This window comes from Somniosus microcephalus, chromosome 12 (genome assembly GCF_052327205.1).
Source record: "Somniosus microcephalus isolate GS21.2 chromosome 12, FLI_Smic_1.0, whole genome shotgun sequence".
NCBI lineage: Eukaryota > Metazoa > Chordata > Chondrichthyes > Squaliformes > Somniosidae > Somniosus > Somniosus microcephalus.
The window spans coordinates 75,102,008-75,122,147 of record NC_140998.1 but is presented as its reverse complement, the minus strand read 5'-3'; the positions used below and the strand labels follow the sequence as shown (position 1 = coordinate 75,122,147).

The following is a 20,140-nucleotide window of genomic DNA, read 5'->3' as shown; positions in this document are numbered from 1 at the left end:
TCTTCCAGCCCTATGACCCTCCTGGATCTCTGGCTCCTCCAATTCCGTCCCCTTGCGCATCCGCGATTTTAATCACTCCACCATTGGCGGCTATGCCTTCAGCTGTCAAAGCCCTAATCTCTGGAATTCCCTCCCTGAACCTTTCTCTTCTCCTTTACAACGCTCCTTAAAACCTCTTTGACCAAGCTTTTGGTCTTCTGACCTAATTTCTCCTTTGATGGCTCGGTGTCAAATTCTGTCCGATAACGCTCCTGTGAAGCTCCTGGGGACGTCTAACTGCATTAAAGGCGCTATATAAATACAAGTTCTTCTTGATTTCTGCCATTGGCGGTTTCATTTTTCAGAAATGCGGATCAGGAAAATGCTCGAATGTACAGACATATTTAAAGTCAATGAAAGGTGCGGTGCCCTCTCGCCGAACACCTGCTGCCCTGAAGGTGAGACGGCCCCGCCCCGAGTCCTCGGCGATTGGCTCTCTGGGTGTTGGAGCCGGGCTCTGGCGGAGCTGCTGCTCACACTTTGGGTGAAGGAAGGCAGCGCCGTTGTTGTGGCGAGTGGTTGATCGACACGGCGCAGGAGCAGCAATTTCCCGCCGCCTCCTTGGGGTGACGGACTGTGCCCGAGAGAGGAGAGCGGGGGCGGGAGCGGAGCATCTTCCAGCCGCACGGCTCAGGTCCGCGGTGCGGTGAGTGGAGGAGGAGCGGGCTCGGGGCTCGGCTACCCTGGAGCTGCTCACACCGCCCCCCATTGCCGTGCGGACAGTCCCTCCGCCGCCGTAATTTCCGCTCGTTCCAAGATTCCGCTCGCTCGCTCCGGCTCAACGCGCCATTTTAGCCCTTTGGTTCGGAGGGGAAAGTGGCGGAAAGCCGCGGCGGGCGCCCGCCGGGATGGAGAAATACGAAAAAATTGGGAAAATCGGAGAGGGCTCTTACGGCGTTGTGTTCAAGTGCAGGAATAAAGACAGCGGCCAAATAGTCGCGATTAAAAAGTTTGTGGAATCGGAAGATGATCCTGTTATTAAGAAGATTGCGCTGCGGGAGATCCGGATGCTGAAGGTAATTGGGAGCCACTTTCAGTCAGTGCTGAAACTCCCCCTTCACCGTGCCAATCTTATTTAATACACAATCTTTGTAGAACATTGAGTGCGAGGCCGTTTTATATATAAATGACAGCGTATGATTACTTTGCCTTGGGAGAAATACTTTTTAAGACGTTCACGATGCAAAATCCTAATGTCTGGCAATTCACGGTCGGTTTTTGTGCAGATTGGAAATCAAACTCGCTTCTTGCACATCACCAAAGTGCAGCCCCCGTGTGTACAAGGAGAAATCGCTGGGTGTTTACAGTAGCAATGCACCACTGGCATCTCCCGCTTTCTCTGTGTATGAGATACAGGGAATTTGAGCTTTTTGCCCTAGTTGAATTTTGTTTGAAGTATGTTGCGTGTGAGTGCTGACCGACTGCAGGAAAATGCTGTGCAACTTGCCGATCCCCGTCTAACGGCCGGCGCTAGAAACCTGGGCGCCCTGTGTGGGCACTGGACCCTCGCTATTAGATCAGATTGCTGATGGTCTCATTCACTGATTGTCGATATACCACTAACAGATTGTGGCCATTCACATCTCAACAAAATACATTTCTTAACGTCTTGCAAATCATCGAAATATGATGGGCACCATACTCGTCTCGCTGTGTGTTTCATTTGGCTGTTTTTGTTCAAAAATCAGACTGCTGCAAAACATTGCCCTACAGTACAAACATTGTCATATGTACTTAAAAATTATATGAGTAAAATTATCTGCTTGCCCTTGTAATTTTTTCAGTTCTAATTCCTTAACCATAACACTCTGACAGCAAATTCCTAATATATATATGTTACATGTTTGAAGACTTCCCAAAGTGCTTTATAACCAATCAAATACTTTTGAAGTGTAGCCACTGTTGTAATGTAGGAAATGTCGTTGCCAATTTGTGCACAGCAAGCTCCCACAAACAGCAGTGAGATAAATGACTAGATTTTCTGTTTTTAGATGTTGGTTGAGTGATAAATATTGTCCAGAACACCAGAACTTCCCTGCTCTTCTTTGAATAGTGCCAAGAGATCTTTTACATTCACCTGAAAGGGCAGACAGGGCCTCGGTTTAATGTCTCATCTGAAAGACGGCAAGTGAAACATTCCCTCAGTATTACACTGAGATGTCAGGCTAGATTTTTGTGCTCAAGTCTCTAGAGTGGGACTTGAACCCACAACCTTCTGACTCAGAGGCGAGAATGCTACCACTGCGCCAAGGTTGACATGTATTGTTGGTGTTGGATGTGTCCAAATAGTTCTTCATGATTCAGAACTGCTAGTCACGCAGAGAGACCATTTGTAAGATCCACATTTATGAGGTGTATTTGTGGAAAAAGAGAGATTTCTGGACTTTGCTAACATGTGACTCCATACCCTGGAGGGGAAATCAGCTTCATGTCAAGCATGCCTCTTTGTGAAAGCCCTCACCTGACCTAGTTTAAACAGTTGATGAGTAAACCTGATATGTAGCACTGGACTTGGAAGTATGGGACATCAAAGTGGCTGGTATGTCACAAGCTGATCTGTTTATGTTCTCCCATCATGCTGAGGGTAGATGTACGTTGTATAGCTGATGAGGAAACTCTGAGAATCGGGTTGTTGGCAGCTGCTTGGAAACACTACCTGTAGGTCATGTATGAGAACGTGCTCATATATCCAGGGATTAGAGCCTACCATGATTGGGTTACAGAAAGGTAAAGAGAAGCTGTTGAAACTGCACTGCCAAATGGTGGAAATACCAGCCAGTGGGGTCTGTTGTGTTCAGGAGGGTGGTGGCAACGCTTTCACACACGGTGACACTTAGGAGGAGCTACTGGTGCCTACTGTCCACCTAGCATAGGCTCAGACCTGTGTTTGTCAAGCATTTAATGATCAATATGTAACTGATTTTTTTGTGGTAAGGAGATTAAGCAGGGTCTCCTTGGGCTCAAGGTGGCTACTTGATCGGATACCTGGCAATGGAGGTTTACAACCAAATTAACCCTCTCTGGTAATCTAATATCTGAGGCAGGCAGGTTCACAGTACTTCAGGGTAAGATTGACAATTGACCAGCCAGCGGTCCCACTAATGGAACTTGGGGTAGTCATTGGAGGCAGAGATTCTTCCCACTTCGCTCCAGATAGCCATGCAAGCCAATACCCTAATGTAGGGTGGTTTTGGCTGGACAAGAAGTGGGAACTTTACAAGTGCTCTATACTGATAGGCTGCACGATTTTACCTGGCTAAACTCTAGTAATATTCTATACGCAATTGGGGGTCCTTAAGACTTGGCGCTACCAACTGTGCCTTAGAATTCTGGACTTGGTTGGGTTGTCCCTCCAGGGAGAAAGTGTGTACTCCATATCAGGTAAATAGAAACACTACCTGTGTGGATTTCTCAGTAGCTTGGTTTGGAGACTTCTAACTATGGCAATTGGCTTGCATGAATAAACCAACAATCCTTTCACGATTGAAAATATCAATCAACTCAACAGCTCCTAATGGTTGATAATTGTGGAATGACATTTTATAAATAACTAATCCTTAATTTGCTGCAGCTTTTGATCAAAAGCATCTGGTTTGAGTCTTTCAAGTTGAAGAAATATTATTTGGGAAATGTCTCCCCCTCTCTCCCCCCCCCCCCCCCCCCCCTTTTAATAGTTTAAGATTACATTATCATTTATTAAGGTAGAGAAGTGGAATTACAGTAGACTGTGAAGGAACATAATTATCAGTAAGAAATTATTTTAAATTTAATTAAAATTGCAAATGCTAGCGATATATATTTTACAGAAACAACTTTTTGAATGATTTTTGTTATTTATGACTCTCATTTACAGCCACATTGCGCTGGCTTTTCTCAGCCCCGAGGAGGTGGGTATGGAGGCGGGACTGCTGGGAAAGTTGCAGAAAGTGGGGGCAGAGGACAAACCCGCCCCCAGCCCGCCTCCATGCCCTTTTGCCAGGAGGCGGGAAGATGTGCTGCTTCGGGTCCTATTTCCTGGAGGCGGGAAAGGGATTAAATCCTTTTAACTGCCTGTTAACAGGCAGAAAAAAGGATTAGTCCCATTTTACCTTTTCAGGTGAAGGCTTCCCAACCTCAGAGAACCCCGCCGGGTTGGAGGAGTCGAGTAGGAGGTCTGCGGGGATCGGAGGGGCCTGAAAGTAAGATGTAGAGGTGAGTGATGGGTGCAAGTGTGGAGTGGTAAGTATGTAAGGTGAGTGTTAAGTGTTAAAAAATGTTCACTTACCTTGGTTTCTGCCTACAGCCTTCATCCGCTCTGGATCGGGAGTCCCGACATCTTCCTTGTAGATTTCACAGACTGGCTGTTGGATCCTCCGAACCAACAGTCATCTGAAATCTACAAAGTTGAAAGGTTTGATGAGTCCTGAACACAAGGGCTCATCAAACTACACAGATCTGTGTTTGACAGCTTCACAGAGCTGTCAAACGCTGACATTTCTTCTTTCAAGAAGTCTTGACAGATGGCACGTCAGACGTTGACGTGCTCTGTTAGTGACTGCCTCCTAATTGGCTTGCTGAGCCCGCAGGGTGGGCTTAATGAGGTCAATCAGGAAAATCCCTCTGGTTGGTCAGAACATGATGGAGGCGGGACATAGACCCGACAAGCAGCAGTCCCGCCTCCAACTCGGCTCCATTCACAAAGTCCAGCCCAGTGAGTTTGAGCCCGATATATTAAAGACTGTTTCACCCATTGGGCATTTGCTTTCTACTGGAACAATTCAAGTGCATGGCTCTAAGAACCGTATATTGCTAAAGTTACCTACATTGTGCAGCGTGCACGCACTCTCATCGGGTAGCAATGTGGTGATGCTCATGCTTTTAAAGCTAGATAGGATTCAGAGAAAGGCAACAAGGGATGATTCTCAGATGCATGTCATGAGGAGAGAGGCAGAGCTGAACTTTGTTTCATTGGAGAAAAGATTAAAAGGGGGAGGGGAGAACATGAATCCTGTCCGTAAAATTCTGAGAAGCACTGATTATGTACTGCGCTATTCATTTGGATAGAGCTCTGGACACAGTGAGAATAGAGAAAAGGGCAGGTATTTAACCCGTTCATAGACAGCTTTTTAACTGATTGGCAAATCTATTGCCAGGATAGGCGCACCAACGTCAGTGTTCTTGCTCAGGCCAGCATCGAAGCTCTGACCACGCTCAATCAGCTCCGATGGACGGGCCACATTGTCCGCATGCCCGATACTAGACTCCCAAAACAAGCGCTCTATTCGGAGCTCCGGCACGGCAAGAGAGCCCCAGGTGGGCAGAGGAAACGCTTCAAGGACACCCTCAAAGCTTCCTTGGAAAAAGTGTAACATCCCCACTGACACCTGGGAATCCCTGGCCCAAGACCGCACAAAGTGGAGGAGAAGCATTCGGGAAGGCGCCGAACACCTCGAGTCTCTTCGCCGGGAGCAAGCAGAAGCCAAGCACAAGGAGCGCACGTCAACCCAAGCACCCCACCCGACCGCCCCTTCAACCACCATCTGCCCCACTTGTGACAGAGACTGTAGGTCCCGCATTGGACTCATCAGTCACCTGCGAACTCATTTTTAATGTGGAAGCAAGCCATCCTCGGTTCTGAGGGACTGCCTAAGAAGAAGAACTGACTTATTTACAAGAATGGCGATGGGTAACTAATTTACCTTCTCTTTGCATAGGCAGTAGCTCAACCTCCATTTGTTCAATGTCCACCTAATACCATTATCTAAATTGAGAAGACACCATATGGAGAAACCTGTTGTCTTACTATTCCACAGCAAGCCTATTGCTACGGTTCAGAGGGACCTGGGGGTCCTTGTGCATGAAACACAAAAGGTTAGCATGCAGGTACAGCAAGTAATCAAAAAGGCAAATGGAATGTTGGCCTTTATTTCAAAGGGGTTGGAGTATAAAAGCAGGGAAGTCCTGCTACAACTGTACAGGGTATTGGTGAGACCACACCTTGAGTACTGCGTACAGTTTTGGTCTCCTTGTTTAAGGAAGGATATACTTGCATTGGAGGCAGTTCAGAGACGATTCACTAGGTTAATTCCAGAGATGAGGGGGTTGACTTATGAGGCAAGGTTGAGCAGGTTGGGCCTATACTCATTGGAATTTAGAAGAATGAGAGGTGATCTTATTGAAACATATAAGATACTGAGGGGGCTCGACAAGGTAGATGCAGAGAGGATGTTTCCTCTCGTGGGGAAATCTAGAACTCGGGGGCATAGTTTCAGAATAAAGGGTCGCCCTTTTAGAACTGAGATGAGGAGGAATTTCTTCGCTGAGGGTCGTAAATCTGTGAAATTCACTGCCCCAGAGAGCCGTGGAGGCTGGGTCATTAAATACATTTAAGGTGGAGATAGACAGATTTTTACAAGATAAGGGAGTGAAGGGTTATGGGGAGCGAGCAGGGAAGTGGCTTTGAGCCCAAGATCAGCCACGATCTTATTGAATGGTGGAGCAGGCTCGAGGGGCCAAGTGGCCTATTCCTGCTCCTATTTCTTATGTTCTTATGTTCACCAGTGTTATCTCTCCAAAGCACTGTTTATGAACACTATTTTCTAGCTTGCAGGAAATTGACAAGCTGAGTTTACGGTCAATGCCTATGGCAATAACTAAACAAGGATTTGAACTTCAGAAAGGAGAGGGGTAAAGGTGTGAGAAAGAGAGAATTGTAGACATGCTCTTAACTTAGCCCTGGTTCCGGCTTTGTGGAAAAAAAATCCAGATCGCTCATATTTTGTTTGTGGCCAAAGATGAAACTGCTGGTGCATGGAAGATTAAAGCCGGCATGGATAACATTCTGCTTCTATTCGCTCTGAATTTAACAAATTAAGTTGCTCAGTAAATGATAAAAACTGACAGAAGTAGCTTCTGTATTAGCAATAATTTGAGTGAGCTATGCCTTCATGTGGGGTTTAACAAGAGATTCAATGTTGCTGCAACTCTTTGATTGGAAATTAGATTGGAAATTGAGCATGTTGGAGAACTCTTTATGTAAGCATAAGCTGTGAAGTAATACGTCATTTAGAGCTTGCTGGTAATATGCTCATCCTGCCGCAGAATAATAGGGTGCCAGTTTGTACTTTCGATTCATCACTAGGGCTCATTCAATTTTAACAATGCAACTTGAGGGAGAAGCTACGCATTTTACAAGCAGGAAAAGAATGTCTTATTGAAAGTCACCCTGTGTGCCTCTTGCACACTTCTAGCAGCTGTTTTAAAGCGTACAGTTAGAAGCCTGATAGCAAATTATCTGTTATTGGCTCTCAAAAATGGTACAGGAGAAGGCAACTAATCATTGGAAAAAAACAATCTAAGAAATCGTAAAGTTAGAGATGGCCTTTTGTTAATGTACTTAAAAAGCTGATGTTAATTGTACAACTTCCTTTACCTTGGATAGGTTAAGGTGTCATTTAGAATCTGGTTCAAATAAGTCTTTGACAGAGGGAATTGGCTCCCAGTCTAGCACCGCCTCAAATTTAAAACACTCATCCTTGTTTTCAAACCCCTCCATGGTCACCTATCCTAATATCTCGTGGCTCGGTGTTGAATTGTGTTTGATAACGCTCCTCTGAAGCGTCTTGGGATATTTTACTATGTTAAAAGTGCTATATAAATGCAAGTTGTTGTAAATGTCTGTGTCCCATAAAATAGGATACATTTGTTTTAACTAAAATACAAACATAATTATATTACAATAGTCAGTAAGATCACATGGAAGGAAAGCATTAACAAAAATTGGTGCCAGTTGATGGCTTACCTGATTATATGAAGTTTAGAAGGAGAGCCATTCAGCCCAGCAAGATTGACCTCTTAATTAAGTCCATATACGGATCCCACTCGCACTAGCTTGCCTCTCTCTCCTGTCTTAGTGGTAAGCGTATATCTGTTTACTATTTTTTCATTATACCTCTGTGAAGGTTTTCTACGTTAAAGGCATTATATTAAAGGCAAGTTGTTGCACTTCCTGTTGAATCAGGGATCTGTCCATTTCTTTTATTGATTAGAAACTGAGGTCACATTCGTTATGTTTCATTCCAAAAATAATAACTTGAACTAGTAATCTAGAAACCTGGACTAATCTAGAGCATGTAAGTTCAAATCACATTTGAATTCAGTTTAAATAATCTGGATTTAAAAAGCTGGTGTCAGTAAAAATGACCATGAAGCTGTTCGATTGTCGTATAAACCCATCTGGTTCATTCATGAACGTTCCGGAAAGAAACCTCCTGTTCTTGCCTGCTCTGGCCTATACGTCACTCCAGTCTCACATCAAAATGGTTGACTCTTAACTGCCCTCTGATGTGGCCTAGTAAGTCACTAGGTTGTATCAAGATGGCAGTCCTACTGGGGCAACTAGGGATGGGTAATAAATGTCAGCAATGCCCACATCCAAAGAATGAATTAAAAAAAAAAAAAAACTTGAGTGTAACATATTTACTCCAAAAGGTATGTTTTGCTTGGGTTTTCTTAGATTATAGTTATGTCTCCTCGTTCATAAAGAAGTTTTCAAAATTCACCTCGCTGATTCCCTTGGTGATTTTAATACTTGGGCCATGTTTTGCTCATTAGTCAATACATGGCAATGGAGAGTAAATGTATGTATTTGCGTGCAGTGTGTATTCATATGGAGCAACTATATTTTTAGTAAATGAAAGTTGGAACTCGGGAAGAGATTATTCAACATTCTTCCTCGACTCTTCCCTACCTTCTCCTTAGTCTTTGAGTTTTATCTTAGTCTTTATTTTCCCCGGCGAATCCACCGTAGCCTCTCCTCTATTGTTTTAAATCCTAGCACTATTTGTATTGCTCCTCTTTTTGTACATTTTCCAATGGCTACGTCTTTTCATAAGTGGACACCACAATTGGACACAGTACTCTGTGTGTCCTTGCCAATGCTTTCTAGAGTGTCAGTCTTGCGTCTCCAGACCAATAAATTATGGATTTACTTATATAACCGGAACATTCCGTTGGCATTGGCAATTGTTGCTTTATAATGTGATACATTCAACATTTTCCCCACTGCCCCAATTTAATGACTCTACAAATGTTTTTGCTGTTTTAATGATATGAATGGCCTTAAATTTCTGAATAATTCACTTCATTGCTAAATGTCTGCAGATGCCTTTGAACAACATATTCTCCCAAGAACATCCTTCTTTTCCATGACACTGTCTGTTATTAATTATCTTTTTGTCATCACAGTTAAGTATCATCTTAACAGTGATCAGATAATGGGAGAAAACCCTAGATTTCCAAATCGACCATGGAACGCAACACAGTAGCATTTTCTAGTGATGGCAAAATCAATCTGCAAATTTTACTTTTATTAGCAAAGGTAGTTTTGGCACATTATTTTCTATCAACCCATGTTTTCCTGTTCTATTGCATTATTTGTTTTAATGTTCATTTTTCATATCTGTATAGATGTTGACTAGCAACCAAACAACAGAATCGATTTCCAAGTAGCGGAGTCAGTACATGTTTGTCAGTAACTGCCAGTTGTATTAAATATTGCATTAGCCTATGTGGATATTGTGAATGTAAACATAATTAATTTTGTTGATCAGGGGATGAATCTGTGTTTTTAATGTTCTGACATATGATAGACTAATATATTTCTTGTGTTACTGTTTACATTAGATAATGAAACCAAGTACAGAACTACTTCTAAATATGTACCACATTGGAACCTTTCTAAATATGTACCACATTGGAACCTAGCAATGATCTGTTTTCTTAATGCTGCTGTTGCTAAGAACGGGTTGGCATTTGCAGTAAATATGCCAGCTTGTAATGAATCCGTTTTTTATGGTGTGTTTGAGAATATATTAAAAGTTTGTGGGCATGTCAAACCAAGCCAGTTGCTGAACTACTGGTGTATATCTGGCACAAACTACATATTTCTATGGCACCACTTTTTAATTCAGATATTTGTGGCTTGCACGGTATTGCTATATTCAGAAAGTAGGTAAGTGGCAAAAGTGCAAGCCCTCACTACACATGCATATTTTATTTAGTGATAATTTGTTCATTGTAGTACATCTAACACAATGCATACAATAACATGCTATACTCTTCATTAAATTATGCAGTTTGAAAAGTGCAACCTACATTAAGCACAAGTCTTGCTGAAAAATAGTTACTTTATATGTACAAAGTCTTTGGGAACACTGATTTATATTTTCTGAATGGATGAGGCAAGAGGCATTCCTCACCTATAACAACATTCTGATCTTTCCTGTTTACAACTGTACAAAGTGTCTAAGCTGATATCATACAAAGAACTCAGTTTTGATTAGTTATTAAGCCATCATTTGATCCCATCCAAGTTCCTTCATGTACCACACCAACACCCACGTTTCTTTATTCTGTGTACCACTTTATAGCCAAAATAATGTTTGATGACTTACTCCCTGACATTTTCTCAGCGCCACTTTGTAAATAGTCACTCACTAAGAGGAGTGTAGCTGAAGATGACGCAACACAATTTTACAGAGACGTGGTTGCAAGGTGACCAAGGCTGGGAACTGAATATTCGGGGGTATTTGACATTTCGGAAGGATAGGCAGAAAGGAAAAGGAGGTGAGGTAGCTCTGTTAATAAAGGATGAGATCAGTGCAGTGGTGAGAAATGATATTGGCTCAGAAGATCAAGATGTAGAATCAGTTTGGATGGAGATAAGAAATAGTAAGGGAAAGAAGTCACTGGTGAGAGTAGTCTATAGGCCCCCTAACAGTAGCTACACTGTAGGACAGAGTATAAATTAAGAAATAATAGGGGCTTGTAAGAAAGGTAATGCGATAATCATGGGCAATTTTAGGGAAGAGAGTAGCTAAAGTAAACGTTGGTCCCTTAGAGGATGGGACTGGGGAATTAATAATGGGAAACAGCGAAATGGCAGATACTTTGAACAAATATTTTGTATCGGTCTTCACGGTAGAGGACACTAAATGCATCCCAATAATAATTGCTAATCAAGGGGCTATAGGGAGGGAGGAACATAAGAAATAAGAGCAGGATTAGGCCTTATGGCCCCTCGAGCCTGCTCTGCTGTTCAATAAGATCATGGCTGATCATCGATCTCAACTCAACTTTCCCGCCCAATCACCATATCTCTTGATTCCCCTAGAGTCCAAAAATCTATCTATCAGCCTTGAATATACTCAAAGACTCAGCATTCACAGCCCTCTGGGGCAGAGAATTCCAAAGATTCACAACCCTCTGAGTGAAGAAATTCCTCCTCATCTCAATCTTAAATGGCCTACCTTTATCCTGAGACTATGCCCCCTAGTTCTAGACACTCCAGCCAGGGAAACAACCTCTCCGCATCTACCCTGTCAGTCCATTTCAGAATCTTGTATGTTTCAATGAGATCACCTCTCATTCTTCTAAACTCCAGAGAGTATAGGCCCATTCTACACAATCTCTCATCATAGGACAGCTCTCTCATCCCAGGAATCAATCTAGTGAACCTTCGTTGCACTGCCTCCAAGGCAAGTATATCCTTCCTTAGAGAAGGAGACCAAAATTCTGCTTAAAATAATGACTATTACAAGAGAAAAAGTACTAGGCAAACTAATGGGACTAAAGGCTGATAAGTCCCCTGAACCTGATGGCATACATCCTAGGGTCTTAAAAGAAGTGGCTGCAGAGATAGTGGATGCATTGGTTGTAATCTACCAAAATTCCCTGGATTCTGGAGAGGTCCCAGCGGATTGGAAAACCGCAAATGTAATGCCCCTATTCAAGAAAGGAGGGAGGCAAAAATCAGGAAACTATAGGCCAGTTAGCCTAACATCTGTCATTGGGAAAATGCTGGAATCCATTATAAAGGAAGACATAGCAGGACATTTAGAAAATCATAATACAATCAAGCAGAGTCAACATGGTTTTATGAAAGGGAAATCGTGTTTGACAAATTTACTAGAGTTCTTTGAGGATGTAACGAGCAGTGTGGATAAAGGGGAACCAGTAGTGTATTTGGATATCCAGAAGGCATTCGATAAGGTGCCACATAAAAGGCAACTGTACAAGATAAGAGCTCACGGGGTTGGGGTAATATATTAGCATGGATAGAGGATTGGCTAACTAACAGAAAACAAAGAGTCGGGATAAGTGGGTCATTTTCCGGTTGACAAACTGTAACTAGTGGGGTGCCACAGGGATCAGTGCTGGCGCCTCAACTACTTACAATCTATATTAATGACTTGGATGAAGGGACCGTGTGTACTGTAGCCACATTTGCTGATGATACAAAGATAGGTGGGAAAGCAAGTTGTGAGGAGGACACAGAGTCTGCAAAGGGATATAGATAGGTTAAGTGAGTGGGCAAAAATTTAGCAGATGGACTATAATGTGGGAAAATGTGAAGTTATCCACTTTGGTAGGAAGAATAAGAAAGCAAATTATTATTTAAATGGAGAGAGACTACACAATGCTGAGGTACAGAGGGATCTGGGGATCCTCATACATGAAACTCAAAAAGTTAGCATGCAGGTACAGCAAGTAATTAGGAAGGCATAAGAAATAGGAGCAGGAGTAGGCCAATCGGCCCCTCGAGCCTGCTCCACCATTCAATAAGATCATGGCTGATCTGATCCTAACCTCAAATCTTCTATCACTCTCCATCCACCCGAGCCCATGTGATCTCCCGGGAGAGGCGAAAAACCAGATAAAAGACCCAATGGCCAATTTGGGAGAAAAAAATCTGGGAAATTCCTCTCCGACCCATCTAGGCGATCGAAACTCGTCCAGGAGATCACTCTGTCCCTATATTTTCTACAGTACTTACCTTCTGTAAAGGCGATCTCCACCCCAGCCAGGAACAGGAATAAAACCATCTCCTGAAATCTAACACAGAATTAGAACACAGTAGGAGCAGAACCAGGCTACACGGCCCCTGGGCCCACTCCACTACCCACAGGGCCATGACCATCCCGAACCTAGACTCATGTCCAATTTCCTGCCCGCTCCCCGTAACCCTTAATTCCCTTTACTTCTAGGAAACTATCTATTTCTGTTTTAAATTTATTTAATGATGTAGCTTCCACAGCTTTCTGGGGCAGTAAATTCCACAAACCTACCACCCTCTGAGTGAAGAAGTTTCTCCTCAGCTCAGTTTTGAAAGAGCAGCCCCTTAGTCTAAGATTATGCCCCCTAGTTCTAGTTTCACCCATCATTGGGAACATCCTCACCGCATCCACCCAATCAAGCCCCTTCACAATCTTATGTTTCAATAAGATCGCCTCTCATTCTTCTGAACTCCAATGAGTAGAGTCCCAATCTACTCAACCTCTCCTCATATGACCACCCCCTCATCCCCGGGATTAACCGAGTGAACCTTCTTTGTACTGACTCGAGAGCAAGTATGTCTTTTCTTAAGTATGGACACCAAAACTGTATGCAGTATTCCAGGTGCGGTCTCACCAATATCTTGTACAACTGCAGCAATACCTCCCTGTTTCTATATTCTATCCCCCTAGCAATAAAAGCCAACATTCCATTGGCCTTCTTGATCACTTGCTGCACCTGCATACTAACTTTTTGAGTTTCGTGCACCAGGGCCCCCAGATCCCTTTGTACTACAGTACTTTCCAGTTTCTTGCCATTAAGATAATAACTTGCTCTATGATTTTTCCTGCCAAAGTGCATAACCTCACACTTTCCAGTATTGTATTCCATCTGCCAAATCTCTGCCCACTTACTTAGCCTGTCTATGTCCCTTTGCAGGTTTTTTATGTCCTCCTCACTCACTACTTTCCGTCCCATCTTTGTATCATCTGCAAACTTTGATATGTTACACTCGGTCCCCTCCTCCAAATTGTTAATATAGATTGTAAAGAGTTGGGGACCCAGCACTGACCCCTGCGGAACACCACTAGTTACTGGTCGCCAGTCTGAGAACGAACCATTTATCCCAACTCTCTGCTTTCTGTTAGATAGCTAATCCTCCACCCATGCCAGAATATTACCCCCAATCCCGTGATTTTTTATCTTGAGCAATAATCTTTTGTGTGGCACCTTGTCAAATGCCTTTTGGAAGTCTAAATACACTACGTCCACTGGTTCCCCTTTATCCACCCTGTATGTTACTTCCTCAAAAAACTCAAGCAAATTTGTCAAACATGACTTCCCCTTCATGAAACCATGCTGAGTTTGTCCTATTAAATTATGTTTATCCAAATGTCCCATTACTGTCTCCTTAATAATGGACTCTTAACATTTTACCAACCACAGATGTTAGGCTAACAGGTCTATCGTTTCCAGCCTTCTGCCTACTACCCTTTTTAAATAAGGGTGTTACATTAGCAGTTTTCCAATCTGCCGGGACCTTTGCTGAGTCCAGGGAGTTTTGGAAAATTATTACCAATGCATCCACAATCCCTACCGCCACTTCCCTTAAGACCCTAGGATGCAAGCCATCAGGTCCAGGGGATTTATCCGCCTTGAGTCCCATTATTTTACCAAGTACCACTTCCTTAGTGATTTTAATCGTATTTAGGTCCTCCCCCCCCCCCCCCCCCCCCCCTAGAGCCCCCTGTTTGTCCAGTGTTGGGATATTCTTAGTGTCCTCTACCGTAAAGACTGATACAAAATAATTGTTCAGCGTTTTTGCCATCTCCATGTTTCCCACCATTAATTTCCCGGTCTCATCCACTAAGGGACCAACATTTACTTTAGCCACCCTTTTTCTTTTTATATAACTATAGAAACTTTTGCTGTCTGTTTTTATATTTTTTGCTAATTTACTTTCATAATCTATCTTCCCTTTCTTAATCAATCTTTTAGTTATTTTTTGCTGTCTTTTAAAGACTTCCCAATCTTCTATCCTCCCACTAGATTTGGCTACCTTATATGCCCTTGTTTTTAGTCGGATACTATCCTTAATTACTTTACTTAGCCACGGATGGCTATCTTTTCTTTTACACCCTTTTTTCCTCAGTGGAATATATATTTTTTGGAAGTTGTAAAATAACTCCTTAAATGTACACCACTGATCATGTACCGTCTTACCCTTTAATCTATTTTCCCAGTCCACTCTAATCAATTCCGCTCTCATACCTTCATAGTCTCCTTTATTCAAGCTCAGCACGCTTGTTTGAGATCCAACCTTCTCACCCTCTACTTGAATATAGAATTCAACCATGTTATGGTCACTCATTCCAAGGGGATCCTTTACTAGGACATTTTTAATTAATCCTGTCTCATTACACAGGACCAAATCTAAGGTTGCTTGCCCCCTGGTCGGTTCAGTTACATACTGCTCAAGAAACCCATCCCTAATACACTCAATGAACTCATCCTCAAGGCTGCTCTGCCCAATTTGATTTGTCCAGTTAATATGATAATTAAAATCCCCCATAATTATAGCTGTTCCCTTATTACAAGTGTTAGATCCGTGTGTTAATGGAGACACGGAATGCAGGAGTTGATTTAACAAGTGTTTACTGAACAAAGTCTGGAGGTGAACTAACTACACAAGACGCTACACAGGCTTATATACCCGAGCGGTCACTACTGGTACTACAGTATACAGGGGCTTCAAAAACATAGTTCCTCTTAAAGGTACATACACTACAATTCCTCCCCTTTTAGATAAATAGTACATAACATTTTAAGTAATCATTAAATAACATTTTTACAAGAACAATAATATACACATTTGCTGAAGTTAATCAATTACAAATTCAGTCTCTCTGGAGGCTTCCTGACTTGGTCCGGATAACGCCTCGGTGGTGTAGTAGGTTCTTTTGGCAAGGTCGATTCGGCTTCAATTCCAGTGTCGGGTTTATCTGGTTCCAGTATCACCGGATCAGAGGTAGATACTATGGGTATCTCTGCTTCATCAGTAAGCGTATAGAGTTGTGGTGTAGGTTGTCCTTTTTCGGATGACTCTATGATCTGGTCAGCATGGCGCCTTATTCTGCTTTCTCCAATGTCCACGGTATACATCAGCGGTCTTAGTCGTGTGCAAATAGTTCCAGGCTGCCATTTCTCGGTACGGTAGTCCCGGGCCAAAACTGGTTGACCTATCTGGAAGGTTCTAGTTGGCCTTTCATTCATGCTTTGAAATTGCCGGTTCTCTACGTCCCTTCTGACGTTTGGCTTGACCAAATCCAGCCGGCATCTTAGGCTTCTATTGAAAAACATCATGGCGGGGGTTTGGTTTGTAACCACATGTGTTGCATTCCTGTACGCAAACAAGAAGTTATCTACCTTATGTTGTAGATTTATGTCTTCATTACCCATGGCCTTTATGGCCTTCTTGAAGGTCTGGACAAACCTTTCAGCCAATCCATTGGTGGTGGGATGGTATAGTGCTTAACCCCATTGTTTTTTAAGAACTTCCTGAATTCTTCGGATACAAATTGCGGTCCATTATCAGAACAGATCTGTTCAGGCAGCCCATTCCTGGCGAATATGGTCCTTAATACTGTGATGGTTTTTTCCATGGTGGTGGAGGACATCTTTATTACCTCCGGCCACTTGGAGTGTGCATCCACCGCGATTAAGAACATTGAGTCCATAAATGGACCAGCAAAGTCGATATGTACCCTTTGCCATGGAGATGAGGGCCACTCCCATGGATGTAGAGGGGCTTGTGGTGGGGCGTTTTGGACCTTCTGGCATCCTAGACAGCTCTTGGTCATTTCTTCGATGTCTCCATCAATACCTGGCCACCACACAAACGCTCTGGCTAAGTTCTTCATTTTCACTCCACCCAGATGCCCCTCGTGAAGCTCCTTTAGCACTCTATCCTTGAGTTTGGGTGGAATCACCACTCTGGATCCACACATCAAGGTTCCTCGGCACACTGACAGCTGTTCTCTTCTTTGCGAGAATGCTGGCAACAGTGGTTCGCCATGTGCTGGCCATCCCTTCACCGTTAAATCGTAGACTCGTGAGAGAGTCGGGTCATTTCGCGTTTCCTTTTCAATGGTAGAATTTGTCACCGGTAGACATTCCACTATGGTCGAGTGGAACATCTCCACTGGGTCCACTGTAGGCGCCTCTTCCACCGTTGGCAACAGTAGGCGCGATAACCCGTCCGCATTCCCATGCTGTTTTGTTCCTTTGTATTCTATGTCATATTGGTGTGCCCCTAGGAAAAGGGACCACCTCTGTAGCCTTTGCGCTGTCATAATGGGAACGCCCTTTTTAGGGTTGAATATGGAGACGAGGGGTTGACGGTCAGCCAACAAGGTAAATTTTTGTCCGTGTAGGTAATGGTTGAATTTCTTCACCCCCCACACCAGGCTGAGTGCCTCCCTGTCGATCTGGGCATAGTTACGCTCAGCTGAGTTCAATGAGCGTGACGCAAAAGCTATCGGCCGCTCCGAGCCATCAGGGAATCTATGCGATAATACCGCTCCCACGCCGTAAGGGGATGCATCGCACGCCAGTCTGATTGGCAGTGATGGGTTGTAATGAGCCAACACTTCCCTGGACGTGATCAAGCCTTTGCATTTATGGAAGGCACGTTTACAGTCTTCGCTCCATTTCCAAACTACTCCCGTTTGTAGCAGTGCGTTAAGAGGGTGCACAACCGTCGACAAGTTTGGTAAAAATTTATGATTGTAATTTACTAATCCCAGGAACGACCTTAATTGTGAGACATTTTCAGGCGCTGGGGCCTTTATGACCGCTTCAATTTTTTCAGGTGACTTATGCAACCCTTATTCGTTAATGACATGGCCACAATATGATATTTGTTTCTGGAAAAATTCGCACTTGGGGCGATTTGTTCGTAGGCCCCGTTCTCTCAGCCTTGTGAGCTCCTGCTCCAAGTTGGCAAGGTGCTCGTTGTCATTTTCTCCTGTTACAAGGATGTCGTCTAGGTAGCATTGAGTCCCCGGAATCCCTTGCAGGACTTGCTCCATAGCTCTTTGCCAGATAACCGGAGCTGATGCCACTCCGAAAACCAGTCGATTGTACTGGTACAGGCCTTTGTGTGTGTTTATCGTGAGATACTTTTTAGAGGCCTCCTCAACCTCCATCTGTAGATATGCCTGTGCCAAGCCAATGTTGGTGAAACGTTTCCCTCCGGATAGTGAGGCGTAAATATCTTCTATCCTCGGAAGAGGATACTGTACCGTGTGAAGAACCAGGTTTACAGTCACCTTGAAGTCCCCACAGATGCAAACTTTTCTCTGTTCTTCAGATTTATCATTATTCAACGTTTTCTTCATGACCGGGACGATGGGTGTTGCCCACTCGCTCCAATCTACCTTGGATAACACGCCTGCTCTTTCCAAATTCTCCAGCTCTGCCTCAACGGCTGGACGAATTGGGTATGGCACCGGCCTTGCCTTAAAAAAACTTGGGAATTGCCGCGTCTTCCACTTTTATTGAGGCGGTGGCGCCTTTCAGGGTTCCTAGTTCCTGTTGAAACACTTCTTTGGCGTTAGCCAAGATTTCTTTTAATCGTCCAGGTATGACGTCCTCATCGTTTTTTTTCTTACTGGTCACCGTCAGTGCCTGAATGGAGTGCCAGTCTAAACGTATCTTTCTGATCCATTCACGAACAACAACGGTGGACCACCATCTTGCAGAACGTATAAATACAACTTCTGTATTTCCTTGCCGTTGTATACAACAGACACCCTTATTTTCCCTCTGGGGTATACTTTCTGCCCCGTATATGTCTTCAAGATAATGGATGTGTCTTTCAAAGGTATATGCGGAAATAGCCGCTCGTAATCCCGCCGACTCATGACGGTCAGAGCTGATCCTGTATCTAGCTCCATTTTGACTGGGTATCCCATTATCGTGAGGGTAACCTAAATGGTCTGGTAATCTTCTTTGGCAATTACATTATGTAATTTGAGACAGCTTAGTCTCTTGTTTCCAGAGTCGCTATCGCTCTTCTGGTCTTCGGAGCTACTGTCCGTCATCATTTGTACCTTTCTGTACTTTTCCTTATTGACCTTTTTACTGTCAGCGGATTTCTTTCCAGATCTGCATACACGTGCAATGTGTCCCATCTTTCCGCATTGCCTGCATGCTTTGTCCTTGAACCAGCAGTCCTTCTGGTCATGGGTGGATCTGCCGCAGCGATAACATCTCTCGAAACCCCGTGTCATTTCATGGGTGCCGAAGTCCTGTGGCTTTTGCTGTATCTCTGCAGCTCCTCTTGCTGCTGCTTTGTATGATACAGCCACACTGAAAGCCTTGTCCAGTGTCAAATCTTTCTCAGAAAGTAGTCTTTTCTGTGTTCCTTCGCTTAGGAGACCGCAGACGAATTTGTCTCGTAGAGAATCTGCCAGTCCTGCCCCGAATTGGCAGTGCTTTGACAGCTTTCGTAATTCGGTGAGGTAATCAGTGTTACTTTCATTCTTGTGCTGATTCCTCCTGAAGAATTTGAATCGTTCCGCTATCAGCAGCGGTGTTGGGTTTAAGTGCTCCTGTAAGGTATCAACAATCTCCTTAAAATTCTTGTCCATCGGTTTGGCTGGAGTGATCAAGTTTCGTAACAGCCCGTATGTCCTTACGCCCATCAGATTTAGAAGTACCGATGCTTTTTTATCATCCGCTACTTCATTCGCCTTGCAATATACCTCCACTCTTTCCACATATGTGGTCCAATCTTCTATATCACTATCGAAAGCAGTAATATTGCCAGTCTTCGGCATCTTGAAAATCTAAAATGGCGCTTTTCCTCCGTCCCCGATGGATCAGAATGGCGCCTCCCCGCGCTTTTCTTTCTTCCCCGCCGAGTTAAGATGGCGCTTCCCGCGCTTTCCCGCCGCTGCCGCTGCTGCCAACGCTGTTCTTCGCGGTTCCCGTTGCGACCTGCAGCTTTTCGCGGTATTTCTATTTTTTTTTTATATATCGCTTCAATAGTTTCTCCGTTACTTGGAGAACCGTTCCCGTCGTGGAGCGGACCCTCTGGGACTTTCCCCTCCCTCTGCTCGGTCCGAACGCCGACCTGCTTTGCAGCACCGGCCGCGCCCTGAGTGCTCCACCCTCTCTCTCTCTTTGCTTCTGCTTCCCGACTCGCTGCCCGGCCCCGTTGCAGAGCCACCCGATCGAGCTCCAGCCCGTCGCAGCCCAGGAAGGAAGCTGGTGAAACCACAGT

At 44.0% G+C, this 20,140-nt stretch overlaps 1 protein-coding gene across 3 annotated transcripts in view; it reads left to right on the top strand.

Moving 5' to 3' along the window:
• cdkl1 (cyclin dependent kinase like 1 (CDC2 related kinase)) overlaps positions 1 to 20,140 on the top strand; it is a 90,066-nt gene that overhangs the window by 7,747 nt on the left and 62,179 nt on the right. Inside the window, exon 1 of one of the 3 annotated variants that reach the window (XM_086003149.1) lies at positions 416 to 1,055. The exons of 1 other annotated variant lie outside the window; for it this stretch is intronic. In XM_086003149.1, the coding sequence (XP_085859275.1) occupies positions 888 to 1,055 (168 nt within the window). In that variant the 5' untranslated portion in view covers positions 416 to 887. Of the gene's footprint in view, positions 1 to 415; positions 1,056 to 20,140 lie in introns of those variants that run through there. One more of the 3 variants, XM_086003147.1, reaches the window with a different exon arrangement.